Source organism: Suncus etruscus, chromosome 12 (genome assembly GCF_024139225.1).
Source record: "Suncus etruscus isolate mSunEtr1 chromosome 12, mSunEtr1.pri.cur, whole genome shotgun sequence".
NCBI lineage: Eukaryota > Metazoa > Chordata > Mammalia > Eulipotyphla > Soricidae > Suncus > Suncus etruscus.
In genome coordinates, this window is record NC_064859.1 from 52,065,791 (window position 1) to 52,083,528 (window position 17,738).

Below are 17,738 nucleotides of genomic sequence, written 5' to 3' on the forward strand. Positions count from 1 at the left end.
CCCTGGCCAGAGTAAAATTCTCGCCTTTGTGATTTGCATGATCTCCTCTGTTCTTCTTGAAACCTTCAAGACTCTAAGGGATGGAGATTAGATCCCGACCTAACAACACCCAGCCTATAAACTATGATGTTACCACTAGAGATTGGTAGCTGTGATCTAGAACACACAGAGAATCTCTCTCTCTCGCTCTCTCTCTCTCACTCTCTCGCTCTCTCTCTCTCTATCTATCTTTCTTTCTTTTTTTTTTTTTTTTTTTTTTTGGTTTTTGGTCACACCCAGCTGCACTCAGGGGTTACTCCTGACTCTGTGCTCAGAAATCACTCCTGGGGCTGGAGAGATAGCATGGAGGTAAGGCGTTTGCCTTTCATGCAAGAGGTCATCGGTTCGAATCCCAGCGTCCCATATGGTCCCCCGTGCCTGCCAGGAGCAATTTCTGAGCATGGAGCCAGGAATAACCCCTGAGCACTGCCGGGTGACCCAAAAACCACAAAAAAAAAAAAAAAAAAAAAAAAAAAAAAGAAATCACTCCTGGCAGACTCAGAGGACCATATGGGGTGCATACAGGGCAAACGCCTTACCTCTATGCTATCTGTCCGGCCCTGGAGAATCTCTTTCTGAATAACCACAAACCCACCTTGGTGCTGCCAGACCACAGAGCTGAGGGCAGTGGGACCCTGGAAATGTGACCTTCAGGAAGTTCAACTTAGCTGGGTTCATGGGCAGGATCTGCTCTGGCAGGTCATGAGGGGGTCTGTGCCCAGGTGCAGGAAAAGGCAGTGTCATCCATGAACAGTTGATTGCTCAGGGTCTGCTGGACTGACTCATGAGGTTACAGGGCCTCCTTCCCCTGTTTCTTGCTTATGTGTCTGCTCAATGCCCTGCCCTAACAGCATGAATGCCACCTCTGTTTTGGCCCTAGCATTTACCTATGCAAAACTGAGAAGAGCAGTTGAGAGCTGCTGAGGCCAGCCAGGGCTGGCTGGGTGTGGAGGATTCCAGTTTGGAGTTTGTAGCAGACAAAGGGGCAGAGTCTTTGGCCTTCTGTGCACTTTGACCCTCTGCCTCCACAGGAGAGATAGCTGCCCCAGCCTAAGGATTCAAATTGGAACAAAAGCCAGGTGGAGAGAGGACCTGATTTCAAGCCTGGACTGCCCGTTTGTTTTTGTTTTCGCAGTTCTTCCCAATGCAACAAAGCCTCAGAAAAGACACGCAGAGCTTAGGATCACTTGGTGTACCTCTACTAGCACAACAGGGAGCATGCCTGTTGCACCCAGCAGATCTGAGTTTAATTTCCAGCACAAATATGGTCCTCTAGTACCACCAAGAATAGTTCCTGAATAGACAATCAGGAGTGATCCCTGAGCACTACCAGGGAGGCTCAAACACGACCCTTCAAGAAAAAATTCTTCATTCAGATGCAAGTGTAGGAGCTTCATTTATTTCTTCTTTCTGCCGACATTACCAGCAGAATCAACACCAGAAAGATAGTGTTTCATTGGGTTGGCTTTATTTTGTTTTTTGGTCACACATGACAATGCTCAGGAATCATGCCTGGTCTGCTAAGGAGACCAGAAGGAGTTTTGGGGCTAAGATTCAGATCAGTTGCATGCAAGTAGCCAATCTCTTCACTAGACCTCTGACCCCAGAAAGTTTGTGTTCTAAAAAGTTTTCTGATTATGATCTTGGATTCGGCTTCCTCATTCCTGGTTATTTATTTGCTGGTTTGATTTCTAGCCATACCAAGCAGCATTCAGGAACTATGTGCAGCTCATTGCTTGGGGGAACTCTTTCTTTAGTGCTCACAAAACCAAGCTTGGGTCTCCCCTTTGAACTCCCTTGAACCCCTCATTCCTTGGCTGAAGCAGAGTCAGACACAGCCTTGAGTTCTTCTTACCCCAAGGCCTCTTGGCACTCACTGTCCCCATGTTCGATCAGAAACAGTCCTTGGAAGTCACAGACTCCTTAAGGCAGGGCCAGAATCTCATTTCTCCCGGAGTCGACACCCACTTCTAAGCAAGACTCAGGGAGCTTAGAAATTAGTGCAAATTCATGGGGCCAGAGCAGTGGCGCAAGCGGTAGGGCATTTGTCTTGCACGCACTAATCTGGGACAGACCGTGGTTTGATCCCCTGGCATCCCGTATGATCCCCCAAGCAAGGAGTGGTTTTTGAGCGCATAGCCTGAACGTCACAGGGTGTGGCCCAAAAAACAAAAAAATAAATTAAAAAAGGAAGTTGGTGCAAATTCTGGGCTGGGCCAACTTGACATAAATCCTATTCTTGTACTTACTCTGCCAAACTTGGCGAAGTCATTCATTTCTTAGCAATTTGGGAAACTCATTCAATCATGTAGCAGCAATTTGAGCTACTGCTTTCTGTTTCCTCATCTGGAAAGCAGGGATAAAATTCAAATAGGAGAGAGCTCAAAGTGCACATGCATTGTGCATCAAAGGCCAGATTCATTCCAGCACTGCATGATCCCTAAGCTCAGCAACACACCAAGAGTAGCAGCCCCTGAGCATTCCAAGTCTGGCCTCCAAAGTGAAAAATGCAACAAATAGTAATGAATGGACAGGAGAGAGCGGAGTAGTCAGGACACAGGCCTAGCTGCACCCATCCTGGTTTGAGTGTCAGCACCACAGCGTCCTCTAAGCATTGCCAGGTGGTGCCCTGGAGAACCCAGGGTGGCCTAGGTACCTCTGGCATCACATAGCCAGGGCCTAAATAGCATGGCATCAAGTTTTTTGCACTGAACTACAGCTTGGTTAGCCAAAAATAGCCAGTGGGGCTCCTGGGCCTCTGAAGCACAGCATAGGACATAGTTTTCCCCTGGGCCAAAGGATAGCACAGTGGCAGGGCATTTGCTTTGCACACAGCCGACCCAGGATGGATGTGGGTTAGATTCTAAGCATCCCATATGGTCCCCCGAGCCTGCCAGGAGTAATTTCTGAACACAGAGCCAGGAGTAACCCCTAAGTGCCATAAGATGTGGCCCAAAACCAAAAATAAAATAGAAAATCCTTACAAAAGCTTCCTCGCAAATATTTTCTGGTCTTAGTCTACACTCAGGGATTACTCCAGGCTCAGGGAATCATACTGGTGCCAGATATCAAACTACAGCTAAGTCTGTCATATGCCAAGCAAGTACTCTGCCCATTGCCCATTGTACTAACTTTTTGGCCCAAAACTCTTTTATAAGTTAAAAAAAAAAAAAAAAGTAAAGTCAGCAAAATAACTCAAAGGCTGGAGCTCCAGGGTCTCTAAGCAGTGCTGAGGCTACCTATATCCTCCAGAAATGTAAAGTGAAGAAGTTGAACCACTATTTTTTCTTTCAGCACCAAAATGAAACGCTCTTCAGTTCTCCTTGAGGCAGTGTTGTAGGCGCTGACCTAAATCTTTATCCAAGAAAGTAGGATAGTGCGGGCTCTCAAAAAATGGGAGATATGGGGCCCGGAGCAGTAGCACGAGCTGTTGGGCATTTGCCTTGCATGCCACTAACCTAGGATGGATCGAGGTTTGATCCCCCATATAGTCCCCCAAGCCAGGAGCAACTTCTGAGCATATAGGCAGGAGTAACCCCTGAGCGTCACCGGGTGTGATGCTCAAAAAACAAAAACAAAACAAAAACAAAATTTAAGAAATGGAAGATACTCGGAGGCTAGAGTGATAGCACAGGGGTTAGGATATTTGCATACTTGCATACGGCTGCCCCACATTCGATTTTTGGCATCCCATATGGTTCCCCTGAGCCTGCCAGGAATAATTTCTGAGCTCAGAGCAGGATGTGACCCATGACCTCCACCAGGTATGGCCCAAAACAAACACAAAAAAGTGGGGGATATCTGTCCTTGAATCACAGGGAGATTGTGAACCTCTAAAGAGGAAAGACAAAATACCTCCAACTTCTTGTCCCCACAGCACCTTCAGCACTGAACACAGTATTGGCTAGAGCACAATGAATCTAAGCCTTGGCCTCAGGGAAGCTGCCCAGCTAAAGGCAAGTGTTCAGTGTGCTTCCCACTGTCAGTGCCTTATTGCTTCTTGCCCATCGATGCTAGAAGGGACCTACATGGGGCCAGAGAGATAGCACAGCGGTAGGGCATTTGCTTTGCACTTGGCCAACCCATAACAAACAATGGTTTGATTTCCGATTTCCCCTATGGTCTCCCAAGCCTGCCAGGAGTGATTTCTGAGCGCAGAGCCAGGAGTAAACCCTGAGCACTGCCAGGTGTGACCCAAAAACAAAATAAAAAATGAAGGGACCTGCAAAGGAGAGGATGTGCCCCTTGTGTCCAACTTTCTAGGAACTGGAAACAGGATGGTTTGGCTGGTAGTAAGTGTGTCTGTGCCCACAGTGAGGGGACATGAGAGGTGGCTGAGAGCAGCCTTTGAACCCAGCTTTGGGGGCTTGTTGGAAGCAGCAGTGTGGGAGGTGAGCAGTGAAGTGAGGAGTGACGGGGCCTGGGGTGTGAGTGGAGCTGAAGTGCTCAGAGGTTGTAGGCCCAGTCTCAGATGACACCTTCCTGGTGTGTGGTAGATGCAAATGAAGGGGACAAAAGGGCTCCTGTGCCCACTCATTTGTGGCTGAGCCCAGGATCCAGGACAGTTAGTTCCTTCACACTGGCCATGGTAAGACCTGGTTCTGGGGAGCCCTGGGGGTTTGTCCACAACAATGGGGCTCAAGACTCTTCAGGAGGATCTGGTTCAGCACTGACTCCCTTCCTTGCCTCTTCCAGGACAAGCTTAACCAAAGCAAGCTCCAGTGAGTACTCTCAAGCCTCCCCCTTCTGTCCTTCTGCCTTGCTCTGGGATCTCTGAGTGCCCCACTCATGGGGTGGGCCGTCCTCAGAGCCTGCTGGCACTGCTACCACCACCCCATTGGAACCACTGGGACTCCCACCACCAGCTATCCTAGGACCCAGCTCAGCTGTGCACTGAGCCACTCACTGCTCAGGGCAGTGGGAGCTGCACACCTCCAGGGGGCACTCGAGGAGGTGAATATGCTCTGCTGGCTCAACTCAAGTGCAAGGATTCCTGGGTAGAGCTGACTAGAGTCTGATTGCAGGTTGCAGCCGCCCATCCCACCACCCCGATGTGTAGGTGAGTGATGCAGAAATGGGGTCCCCAGTTTGCTTGCTGAGCTTCCCCCAGCCACCTAGGGTTCCTCATCCACAGTTCAACACAGCTAAACCTCTGGGGCCCTGTTCTTTGTTGTTGCTGTTGTTTTGGTTTTGGGCCACACCTGGTGGTGTTCAGGGGTTACTCCTGGCTCTGCACTCAGAAATCGCCCCTGGCAGGCTCGGAGGACCATCTGGGATGCCTGAGATCAAACCCAGGTCCATCCTACTGCAGTGTTATCGCTCTGGCCCCTGGGGCCCTGTTCTACAAACAGTAGGCAGGATTAGGGGACAGGACTGTCCCTCCAGGAGGCCGCCCTGTCTCCAGAGTGGCCCCATCACTTGGCTGGACCTTTGTTTGTGGCGGTGCTGCAAGGCCTAAGGGTCAGCATCTCAGAGCTGCAGGAAACTGTAAGCTCGGAGGGTTGGTTCTGTGTGGGGAGAGTCAGGCCCGGGCTAGGCGGTGAGATGGGCAGAGTCCAGACATCTCCTGTGCAGACACCCCGACTTGGAGGGAAAACAATCCCCACCAGCGTCCTCGGCAGGCGCAGAGCTCTTGGAGGTGCAGGGTAAGTCCAGCTGTCCGGCTGTGGGGCGGGCAGGGGTGTGTGGTGGGGAGTGCGCCTTCAGTCCCGCTCACTCTGGCTCCCCTGCGTTCAGGCCTCGTTCCTGCAGGCCCAGGAGGACGAGAATGAGGAGGAGGAGGAGGAGGAGGAAGAGGAAGAGGAAGAGGTGGAAGAGGAGGAAGAGGTGAAGGAGGTGGAGGAGGAGGAGGAGGAGAATAAGTACGAGCTGCCCCCCAGCGAGGCTCCACTCCCCCATCTAGCCCCAGCCCACCTTCCAGGCTCTGATGAAGACTCGGTGTACTTGGGTGAGGCTGGAGCCCCCACAATGGAAGGGAAGCCCCCCACCCCACCTTTGTGTCTGCGCTGAGCTAGGAGGGGAGGGAGGCCTCTGGGCAGGGAGGAAAGGAGAGGAACAGAGATGCCGGGAGGGGCTGGTAACCATGGCAATATGGGGAAAGCAGGCAGTCCCGGGGGTCCCGGGGGCGCAGGCCCCTCCTGCGAGTTCTGAGCATGATCGGGGGGGGGGGTGCGGGAGATGCCCGCCAGGTGGGGGGCAGGGATGCCGGCCGCCTCCGGTTGTCATGGAGACGGTAGTGGGGAGGCTGGGGAGCATGAGGGAGGGAGGGAAGGAAGGAGGAAGGAAGGAGGGAGGCGGAAAACCAGGCTGGATGTGGGTGCACGAGGAAGTGGGTCTAACCATTGACCCGTAGTGTCCCGGGTCTCTTCCAGATTACTCTGGCCCCCTGGGTCCCACCCAGTCATCACCCGAACAGCCCCAGGCCCCAGAGGGGGTCCACCTGCCCCCACATGGCCCTACCCCAGGCTACTTTCTCCGGGTGAGTCACAGTGAAAGGCGCCTCCTTTGCAGGAACCTAAGAAGCCTGGGAAAAGCCCAGAGGTTCAGCCTGCTGCCCCACAATTCCTTCACCCTTTAGCACATCTGGACTCACCAGCCTGCTGCAGCAGGGTTGGGGTCCAGGAGGGGCAGCTGGGTCCACCTCTGGATTTAGCAACCCTCCTTCCCACTGCCTATTGTTCCTGTAAGAAAACGAGAGATTGGGAACAAAGGTAGCCTCATGCAGAAGCTTCCCCCTTGGTGCACGAATCCCTCCCCTGGTCTGCCCACCCTCAGTTCCCCAATTGCCCCCCTGTACCCACAGCCGAAGGCAGCAGGGAGTCTGCAGGAGGGTGTGAAGCAGGGACAGTCCTCTGGGAGAGGAGGTAATGGTGTCTGTTTGGGGCCCACATACAGCAATGCTGGGGTTGCTCCCTGCTCTGAACTTGAGGGTCACTCTAATGATGTTGGAGCAGACGGTGGGGGACAGGACATACAACACTGGATTTCGAACCCCGGCTCCCACACACAAAGCATGCCTTCAGCCTTTGCAGCTTCTCCCAGCCCCAGTGTCCAGTTCTCTCATCCCTTTTCTGCAAAGGCCTCTGGGGGGGGAGGCACTTGCTGCTTTGTCACAGGCTCCACCAGCTGCCTGAGATGCCTGAGATAGTAGCTGCCAGGGCCTGAAATGTCTGCTGCTCTCTGGGGTCAGGTGGGGACACTGGGAAGAACAGGGTCTGATTGCAGCTTCTGTCTCTGCGCTGTCTGGCCCCTTCGCCAGCACCATCCATCAGGCCATCTCCTGAGCCCTGGACCCAGTCCCTGCCTGGGCACTGTGGGTGCCTCAGAAGCAGGTGTTGTGTGTGAAAGTGATTCTAGGGGGAGACCAGACCCCAGGGGTGGCCGCTGGCCCCTCCTTTTCGGGCACACATCAGGAGCAACAACCAGTACCACTCACTGTGTGGCTTTGGGCTCTCAAGTGGGCCAGTCCCAGTCCTGGCTGCTCCATGTGACTGACACAAGCAGCATTTGGGGTGAAAAGGGGTGTGAATGGGAAGTGAGGATGGCTTCCCTCTGGGTCTTGAAGAAGCTCATTCTTAGGTTTTTATTTTTTGTCTTTTCCATTCCAGGCTTAAAGATAGCAGACAATTGGTGAGCATCCTGGTCCCTCTCTGGGGGTCTAGCTGGTAACTGACTGGGTGCCCTGGGGGGTGTCAATGTACATCTGACAACTGAGCAAAAAAGCCCTCTCCCTGAGTGTGCGCCCTGGCCGAGTGAGCCAATTTTCCTGTTATCAGGGCCACCCCAAACACCCCTGGGCACCCTATTCTCTGACATGTGTTCTCTGGGCACCTCTGAGCTGGAGAGGGTCTGGCAACTGTGCAGGGTCCCTCTTTACAGAGAGGGAGACATAAGGTCCTCTGTCACTGCTCAAATCCTGTTCCCCACAATGTCCTCCCTTAGAAACCTGAGGGCCCCCCAGACTCCCGAGGAGGACAATGTCTACCTGGAGTTTGAGCCCAGCCCCAGGTGAGCGGCCCTGGCCTCGGGGATGGCACCCACCTATGCCAACATCTCCCCTGGGACTCTCATCCCAAAGTCCAGCTGCAGCCTCTCCTGGGCCCTGGGCCTCAGGACAGACAGGACAGACCCCGTGCCCTCTGACAGCCCTGACCCGGACTCTGAGCGCCCAGCAACTCACAGGCCCGGTCCCCAAGACCCAGGACTTCAGGGGGTACCCAGGTGAGCACCCAAAGGATGCGAGCGTGTTGGGTGTGTGTGTGGTGTGTGTGTGTGTGTTGGTGTGTGTGTGCATGAATGTTTGTGAGCATGAGTTCTTGCGTGTGTGCATGAAGTGTGTGAGAATGTGTGTGTAAGGTTATATTGTGTGTGTGACGACAGAAACAAAGAGATACTGAAGAGAGACAAAAAGACAGACACGGAGACACAAAGAGAGAGGGGAAAACACAAGAAGACACCAAGAGGACAGAGAGGGGAGAAAAAAACACAAGAAGCAATGAGACACAAAAACAGAGAGGAGGAGAACAGAGAACGGGGACCACACACCGCCCACACACACACACACCACACACACACACCACACACACAGGAGGGATGGAGAAAGGAGACAGAGAACTGACAAGAGGAGAGACAGAGAGAAGAAAAACCAGACTGAGCCAGGCACTGGCCAATTCAGGGACCCCCAGCTGTCCGGTGTGCTCCTCTGGAACCTCAATGATGCCCCTGAGACTCTGTTCTCCCTCCATTTGCTTCCCACAGGTCCACTGTAGCACCCCAGGGAGGCTGGTACAGTAAGACTGGTGGCTGGGGACTGGCTAGGGAGGGAAGGAGAAGGGAACCCTGACGGGGACCCTTGAAACTCTCTCTTGTGTCCTAGGGAGCTGCTAGCACCCACCCCAAGCATGTGAGTACTGTGCAATGAATACTCAAGCCCAGGGGGGACCCTGCAGAGTCTCTCTCAGCCCCTCATTCCCTGCCCTGCTGAGGGGGGCTGCTGGCTCTGACTCAAGTTGAAGAGTAGGCCCTGAGGGGGGCCTCCTAAGATCTTTTCCAGGGTTTGTATCCAAGAGGGAAACTGCCAGCTTGTACCCCAAGCCTATCCCTGCGTGGGGACTCACCTGGCTGTGTAATCAAGATTAGGAACAAACTCTGGGGCTGTTCAGGGCTTTTGGCCCAGGTATACCTCCAAGCTCTGCACCCATGGCCCCTTTTGCCTGCCTCCTGCCAGCCTGATCTGTGTGGTCCTCCCATATCATGCAGGCAGGAAGTCCTCTGTGCCCCCCAGAAACTCCACCCGGAGAGCAGCCCCTGCTGAGGTGAGGCGGGCTGGAGGGGCAGGGAGCCTGGTTGGCCAGGGGTTCTCACCTCCTGGGAACCGACTCTCGGGGCCTTCTGGGTGGGACCTGGGCAGGGCCATGTCTGGGTTCAGCTGTGGTGTCAGGTCTGAGGAAGGCAAACCCAAAAACCCGGGAGTACAGGTGGGGGCTCTGCTGCCTAGCCCAGCTCTGTATACACATACATGTATTATTCATGTGTGTTTATGTATGTATACATGTACTGTTTATGTGCATGTGAGTATGTACACGTGTGTCCTCTGGATAGGATGGTGTCCTGCTGGGGCAGCCATGGTACTGTGGGAGCCTGGACCCGCCATGCCTGTGGAGAGTGCCCTGCTCCAGTTTGGAAAGGTAGTTAACAGACCCTTCCACTCTCTCACAAGACCCCTTCCTTCTCCTGGGCCAGGGCTGCCTGGTTGTGGTGGATCCACAGTCTAAGCTTGGCAGGGGGGCTTTTGAAGGATAAGATTCCAGGCATGGATTTTTCACAGGACGGCTCCTACACAGTGGCCCCCAGTTCAGAGCCTCAGGGCCCCACAGCCCCTCACCCTGGTGGTAGCCTACTCCACGGCCGTGTCTTCAACGTCCCCATCCGGCGGTTGGACGGGGGATGCCACTACGCCCTGGGCCGGGAGGGCAGGAGCCATGAGGAGGTAGGTGCTGGGGGCAGGAGAAAGGAAGGGCAAGGAGGGGTGCTGCCGAGCAGAACCCTAGCCCAGAGGGGCACTCCCAAGGGAAAGCCCAGATTCTGCATCTTTCTGGAGTAGGTGGCATTGGCCTGCATTAAGTCCCTTGCCAGAAGCCTCCATGAGAGGCACTCATTGCTCTGGGGGCACCTGGTGAAGGGTGTGGAGTGAACACTGTGAGGAAAGGCAAGGTGCCCTCCTTTTGGAAGCTTCTCCCAGCATGAGGCTGGGACCTCACTACTGTCCCCCCACCAGCTCTTCTCCTCTGTGGGCGCCATGGTGGAACACTACACTCAGCAACCCCTGCCCCTGGTGGACAGACACAGCGGCAGCCGCCAGTTCACCAGCCTGCTCTTCCCAGTTCAGCCCTGAGCCTTGCCCTACTGTGCTCATCCTGGCCCCAGAGACACTCCACCCGGGGTGGTTCTCTTTCTCCACCTCACCCCTAGCCCTCCAGAGAGACCTGGAGAAGGAAGCCAGAGGCAGGAAGGTCTCAGGGACTGTCCCCTAAATTCAGCCAGGGCTACCCTGGGCTGCATTTCCAAGGCTGGGCAGCAGGGGACGGGCTTCCAGGTCCCAACCCCAGGAAGGGCTTTGTCCCTGCTTCAGCCTCCAGCTCTGGGGAGTGAGCATCCAGTCAATCTGCAAGGCCTCCCAGAAGCTTCCCCTCTCCTCCCCTCCTCTCTCCCTCCTTTCTCTTCCCTCTCCTCTTCTCTCTTCTGCTCCCCACCTGTCCTCCTTTCCCCGTTCTCCTCTCCTATCTCACCCCCTCCCTTCCTCTCTTCCTTCCCGTCTTCCTCCTCCCCTTTCCCTCCCCTGCCTTCTCTCCCTCCCTCTCCTGCCGGGGTCTCTGGGAACAGTCTGTTGCTGCAGCTGGTTACTCTTAATAAATACCTGAGGAGAACAGTTTCTTGACTCTGCGAAGTGGGGGGTGGCCTTCACGAGGATCTGCCAGGCCTGGGGCACATGGGTGTTGTTGGTCATCAGCAGGGGCCCTGGGCCTTCCCACTCCCGGTGGATGGGAGGAGGCTGACCCAAGGTGGCAGATTTATGTTTCCCTTGGGGAGAGGACGACTCTGGGCCCACACCCAGCTGTGCTGGTGGTGCCAGAATCATAGCTAACAGCCCTTATCTTCTAATCTTTCTGGACCGAGTTTTCTTTCCTTGGTAGTGTGGGGGTCTTCAGGCTTTCTCTGACACCATTAATATATAAATATGCAATATTAGCTTTGAGGCCACCCAGGATTGACTCCCATGCCGGAGCCATGTTTGGTACTGTATGGAGCCCGGTTCAGCTGCCTGCTGTCCATCTCTCCAGCTACTAGTGCTCTTGGGGGGGTTGTTTTCCCAGGAAAACAGCCAGGAGGCCCCCTATGCAGAGGATCGAAATCTCTGGAAGCCTCTTGAGGTCAAAGAAGGCAAGAGGCTCAGCGCGTCCTTCCAGGCCCTGGCCTTGGAGGGGGTGCAGGGTGGCGCCCCGCTGGGGCTAATGGCGGGAGGGGCGCGAGGCTGAGAAGGGAGGCCGGGCAGGGCGGAGGCGGTCCCGGTCCTGGCTCGGTGCCCGGAACACCCCGTGCCTGAAAGCCATGTGACCGACCGTGACTCCGCAGAAGCCTTGAGCGCCCCCGAGAAACAAAGGCCGGGAGCCGGAGCCGCATCCTACCCGGGCCGGGTTCTGCTGGCCTGGCCCGGGCCGGAGATGCGGATGACTGGCCGGCCTGGCGTGATCATTTGCAATTATATGAATATGGGGAGGAGGGGAAGTCTTCGTGGAAAGAGGCCTGTGCCAGCACACACACACACACACAAAATACACACACACACACCACACACACACACACACACACACACACACACACACACACCACGTCCTCTCACCCAATAAACTCGCCTGTGGATTCAGGTCAATAAGCTGCCATTTTGAACCCAGGAGGGACCTGGGTTCTAGTCTCTGAGGACAAAGAAAGAGGTGGCAGAACCGGGCAGCTAGCACTGAGTAGGGTGTGGTGGACTCAGCCTGGAGGCTTTGACAAAAACCGGGGCAAGGAGACCACCCCTCCCTACTGCAGTGGAGGTTCAAGCAACCAGCTCCACACTGCCCAGCCCAATCAGGCAGAAACTCAGGCCTCTGTAGAGGGAGGCCCCTTTGGGTGAGTCTCAGGGTAAGGGCAGACTCCACACCCACACTGCTGTTAGTATAAGTAAGGTTTGCTCCTGCCCATTGCAGCAGCTCAGAAGCTGCAGGCAGGGATTTCAGTCACAGAATAGAGCTCTGAGGGGTGCACCTTAATTCCAGCAGGGGACAGTCTTCAAGGACTGACCTCTGTACCTCCCTGGAAACAAACAGTGCAGGAGCAGGAGGGCCGGAGAGACCCTGAGTCAGATGCCCTCTGTCCCCGCAGAAGGACACTAATGCTACTTTGTCGCTCATGGCATCTGCCCTGGACTCCTCTACAGGCAGATGTGATAACAATGACATTCTTCCAAGGACTGCCTTTGTGAGCGTCCAGGCCAGCGCTGCCCACAGGAACCTTCTGTAAGGGTAGGAGTATCTCTTATCTGCTTTGGCCTGATTTGCTCTGGCTGCAGGAGTTACTGAGTACATAAACCCTGATGAGCCCTGCTGAGAAAGGGGGTCTCATTTTTTTGGGGGGGGTCACACCCGGCAGCGCTCAGGGGTTACTCCTGGCTCCACGCTCAGAAATTGCTCCTGGCAGGCTCGGGAAACCATATGGGATGCCAGGATTCGAACCACCATCTTTCTGCATGTAAGGCAAACGCCTTACCTCCAAGCTATCTCTCCGGCCAGGCCCCCAGGAACCAGGTTTTTACATTACCTTCTGCATGAAAGGCAAATGCCCTATTTCCATGCTATCTCTCCAGCCCCAGGATCTCATTTAAAGAGACACAGCTCATGGCTGTCCCATCCTCCCAAGTCTTGCTTTCCAAGGACAAGGAGCAGAAAGGAGAAAGCTGGAAATGTTGGGGCCTGAGCCTGAGGCCCTCATCAGTCTGTGCTAGAAGGGGAATTCTGAGGCTCTGAAGCTGAACACAGGGCTAGGGAAGGGTGACAGATATTTCTGGAATGCAGGTGATTGAGTTGCCCTTTGGCTTTTTCACCATGACTTTGATCCAACTGGATGTCAAGCTATGGAGAAATACCTTTTGAGGAAGAAGCACTTGCTATCTCCATCAGACTGGAAGATTCTGTGGCACTGAGGGAGCCAAGGACATCTGCTGTAGGGGATAAAGGAAGACTGTGACTCCAATAAGTGCCTAGGTGACCTGCACTTTTTTCTCCTTCACCTTTTTTTGTTTGTTTGTTTTGTTTTTTTGGATTACATCTGGAGGTGCTCCTGGCTCTGCACTTAGGGATCACTCCTGATGGTGCTCAAGGGACCATATAGAGTACTGGGGAAAAAACCCAGGTTAGCTGTGTGCAAGGCAAATCCCCTACCTGCTGTGTTATCACTCCAGCTTCTGTCCCCTTAACTTTCTAAGAGGTTCCCCAAGGGGCCAGTGCAGGGTGCTTGCCTTGCACATAGCCAACCTGACTTCGACCTCCGACATTCCCTGAGCACAAAAAGACTAATAATTCCTGAGTGCAGTGCCAGAAGTAACCCCTGAACATTGCCAGGTGTGGTTCCCAAACAAACAAATAAATTGTTCTCATTGAGCACAGTCAGATGCAGTTTCAAAACAAATAAAAAGAACATATTGAGAGGACCTGAGTGATAGCAGTGGATAGGGCATTTGCCTTGCATGTGGCTGACCTGAATCTGATACTGATCCTGGTATCCCATATGGTTCCCTGAGCCCAGCCAAAAAGTGATCACTGAGCAAAGACAGAGTCAGGAGTAAGAGTAAACTGTGCCTGCCAGGGGCTATTTCTGAGCAGATAGCCAGGAGTAACCCCTGAACACTGCCAGATGTGCCCCCCCCCAAAAAAAGAGTAAACCTTAATCACACTTGTTATGGCTTAAAAAATAAAAACAAGATAATACGTATCGAGGGTCTGAGAAATAGCCCAGCAGGTAGGGTGTTTGTTTGCCTTGCATGTGGCTGACCCATTCGATCCAGGCATCCCATATGGTCCCTCTAAACCTGCTAGGAGTAATTTCTGAGCACAGAGCCATAAGTAACCCCTGAGCGCCACTGGGTATGGCCCCAAAACAAAGAAAGAAACTAAAGTATTGAGTACATACTAGGTGCCATATACCAAATATGCTGCCAAGTGTGGCCCAAACAGCACCAACAAAACTTTTGTTCCCCAAAATAGGTGCCCGCATACCCTGTCTTCCCACCGGTCTTTTTTTGTGCCCAGATAAAAGGCGCCCGCCCCCTTCCACAGTGGACTCAATTAGAGCTGGCCCAACCCAAGCCCGACAAAGTCCTTGCCTGCATCCCCTTTCCCCACTCTTCCCCTCCTGCCCCAGTGCCTGAGATAACAATTACTGGACAAGGATCTGCTTGAGTGACGCTTCTCATTGAAATTCTCCCAGTTTTTCTTCCTTCTCTTTGCAAAACCAGGGAGGAGAGAGGGGGGTGTCAGGAGCAGAAGAAAATTTTAGGACAATGTCCCCAGGACCCGAGGGCCACAATGATATCTTTACTGACTGGTAACAAAAATGGAAAAATATCGGGTTGGGAGAGACTCAGAGGGCCAGTGTAATGCTGCATGCCAGAGGCCAGGGTGGTTTCAGGCACCACACAAACCCCCTAGGAACAGGCTCTGAGCACTCATCTCCTCTCCTTGCAAAGAAGGAGAAAGACATAACCCTAGCCCTAGGGGGAGCTTTTCCTATGCTCTGCTTCTTCATGGTACTGTCCTTTAAAGGAAATACACTTTCTTCCTCCACTAGTCACATTATACTTGGTTTTCCATCATTTAAAGTGTGAGAGGGGTAGGATGGTTAACTGGGACTGTCAACAAGGGACTTTTCAGGACTGGAGAGATAGCATGGAGGTAGGCCATTTGCCTTGCATGCAGAAGGTCGGTGGTTTGAATCCAGGCATCCTATATGGTCCCCTAAGCCTGCCAGGAGTGATTTCTGAGCATAGAGCCAGAAGTAACCCTTGAGCGCCACCAGGTGTGACCCAAAAACCAAAAAACAAACAAACAAGGGTCTTTTCAACAGTAAAACACCCAGATTTGGGGCCAGAGAGATAGTATGGAGGTAGGGCATTTGCCTTGCATGCAGAAGGATGGTGGTTGGAATCCTGGCATCCCATATGGTCCTCTGAGCCTGCCAGGGACGATTTCTGAGTGTAGAGAAAGGAGTGGCCCCTGAACTCTGCTGGGTGTGACCCTCCCCCCAAAAAAGTCTGAGATCTGCAGAGCCTAGGCTTATAACTAAGCTTCTTTCTCCCTTTTATTGTTTTTTTGTTTTTGTTTTTGGGTCACACCTTGCAGTACTCAGGGTTTACTCCTGATTTGCACTCAGGAATCACTCTTGGTGGGCTTGGGGGACCATATGGGGTGTTGGGATCGAACCTAGGTGGGACACAATCAAGGCAACTGCTGACCAACTGCTGTGCTATTGCTCCAGCCCCAAGATTCAACCTCTATTGAGGACCTGTTACCAATCCACATTTGCCACCCCAGTTTCTCCTTGGTTAGCTCCCCACCTAACCTTCATTCCTTGGGGAAACCCCTCTTCCCAGTACTCTGGATGAAATGATAATCCACAAGATTCCATTAATAAAGGCAGATGTGGCTTAGAACATATTCATGTTTGCCAGAGACAATGAGTGAATCAGTCCAGCCTCCTTGCAGACCCAGAAGTAAGAAGGACTGAGATGAACCTTAGCAAACAACCATCCTCAGCAAGGAGGGCTGAAGTGGGGAGAGTGGGGAGAGATGGAAGATGGGTCTGGCCTAGGGATGATGTCACAGAGTCCTGAACAGGAAGCCAGGAGCCATGGGCCAGCTTCCCCTGTCTCCCATTCAAGGTTCAGGAGACTGTGATAGGGTGGGGAAGAAAGTTTATGTATAATTTTTTAGCATTGCCTCAGCTGGAGATGAGGGCTAGAGATAGAGGGGACTGAGGGGTACCTGGAGTCCAGAGGGGTTGGATGCATGAAGTAAGGGCTGGCAAGGCCTCTGGAGCCTGATGAACATCCTGCTTCTATTCTGCCTGCTCCCTACTCCACTCCTTTTCCTGGTTCCTGCCTTAGCCCAGGACCCTGTCCACCATAGGCAAGAATCCAGTGGCCTTGGAGCAGAAGGACAAAAGGAGCACACCACGCAAGATTGAGAGACAGGGAAAGAGCCTATGGGTCTCCCCCAAAGTGCCCCCTAAATCTGTGTGCACTGTTGAAAAAGTTCTGGGAGAGAAGAGAGGGAAAGAGGAGAAAAAAGCAGAGGAGAGGGGAGGAGAGGAGAACAGAGGTGAGAAGAGAAAAGTGGAGGAAAGGAGAGATGAGGGGCATACTGTTGCACACCCACCTTGCACAGATGCCTCTTCACACTCACAAACACTTTTTGTTTTTGGTTTTTGGATCACACCTGGCGCTGCTCAGGGGTTCCTCCTGGCTCTACATTCAGAAATCGCTCCTGGCAGGCTTGGGGGACCATATGGAATGCTGGGATTTGAACCACCATCCTTCTGAATGCCCCACCTCCATTCTATCTCTCTGGCCCCTCACACACACTTTTGTACCCCAAGAAGAACCAGGGACAGGGATATAGGCTGGCATACTCTCATGGAGGCTGCACAGCCCAAATGTTGTGGTAGAGGCCTGTGAGCACAGAGCAGGGGTTGCTTGGGTCTCCTATATTCTCAGCCGTGAGGTGAGTGGGCAGGACAGGCCCTGCTGATGACTCCACTTTGCTGGGGGTCACTACTCAACTTTATCATTATTGTGAAATGTGACTTTATTGTTGTCATTGTAGGCCCAGGCCTATCCATTCAGTGCCAAGGATGAATTTCTTAGGAGTTCTGTCTGTAGCCCCGGTGGACCATTTTTAAGGGGGTGGTAGGGATCAGAGAAAAACTAGGCTCACAATTCCCCATCTACTTGAGAAACAATAGACATCACCATATTTATTTATTCATTTGGAGTTTGGGGACCACACTGGGTGTGCTCAGGGCTTACTCCTGGCTCTGCACTCAGGAATCACTCCTGGTGGGCTCGAGGACCATGCAGGGTGCAGGGAATTGAACCCGGGTCCTCCACATGCAAGGCCTGTGCCCTCCCCACTGTATTCTCTCCCTGGCCCCACCCACTAACTTGGTGGAGTTGGAAGAAAGGAGGCCTTGAAACTGGGGGTGACGACCCACAGATATCCCCAGCCCTGGATCACAGGGGCTCTGCTGCCTGGGCAGTGGAGTAGGGGCTGCTGGGGAACCTGGAAACACAGAGCCTATAAGCTCCAGCCTTGTGCCCCTCTTACTGAGAGTAGGAGTACAACCAGACTCTGGGTAGCCTTCTGCCCAGTTCCCAGAGCCTGCTGGCAGCTAGTGGCAGCTGATGCAAGGTGGGGAGCAGGTGAGCTCACCCTGCTTCGGGCAACGAGCCTGCCCTGGAGAGCAAGTCCAGTTCAGCACCCAATGCCCACCCCTGACTTTTTCCCTTCTGGAAGCAACAATGCTCTGAGGGAGCACTGAGCCTTTCTCAGTCCAGCTGTGCTCTGAACCTGAGAACCCCAGTCTCAGGCACCTGGTCTGGGGACACC

General features: G+C 53.4%; 1 protein-coding gene across 1 annotated transcript in view; it reads left to right on the top strand.

The window, feature by feature from the left end:
- The window catches only part of SH2D6 (SH2 domain containing 6), a 33,605-nt gene extending 22,680 nt beyond the window's left edge, over positions 1 to 10,925 (top strand). The window contains exons 4-13 of the mRNA XM_049784610.1: positions 4,303 to 4,430; positions 5,857 to 5,986; positions 6,411 to 6,517; positions 6,842 to 7,185; positions 7,877 to 7,885; positions 7,981 to 8,046; positions 8,117 to 8,259; positions 9,166 to 9,725; positions 9,866 to 10,027; positions 10,316 to 10,925. Coding sequence (XP_049640567.1) covers positions 4,303 to 4,430; positions 5,857 to 5,986; positions 6,411 to 6,517; positions 6,842 to 7,185; positions 7,877 to 7,885; positions 7,981 to 8,046; positions 8,117 to 8,259; positions 9,166 to 9,725; positions 9,866 to 10,027; positions 10,316 to 10,432 — 1,766 coding nt within the window. The 3' untranslated portion in view covers positions 10,433 to 10,925. The remainder of the gene's footprint in view (positions 1 to 4,302; positions 4,431 to 5,856; positions 5,987 to 6,410; positions 6,518 to 6,841; positions 7,186 to 7,876; positions 7,886 to 7,980; positions 8,047 to 8,116; positions 8,260 to 9,165; positions 9,726 to 9,865; positions 10,028 to 10,315) is intronic.
- The last annotated feature ends 6,813 nt before the right edge of the window (positions 10,926 to 17,738 follow it).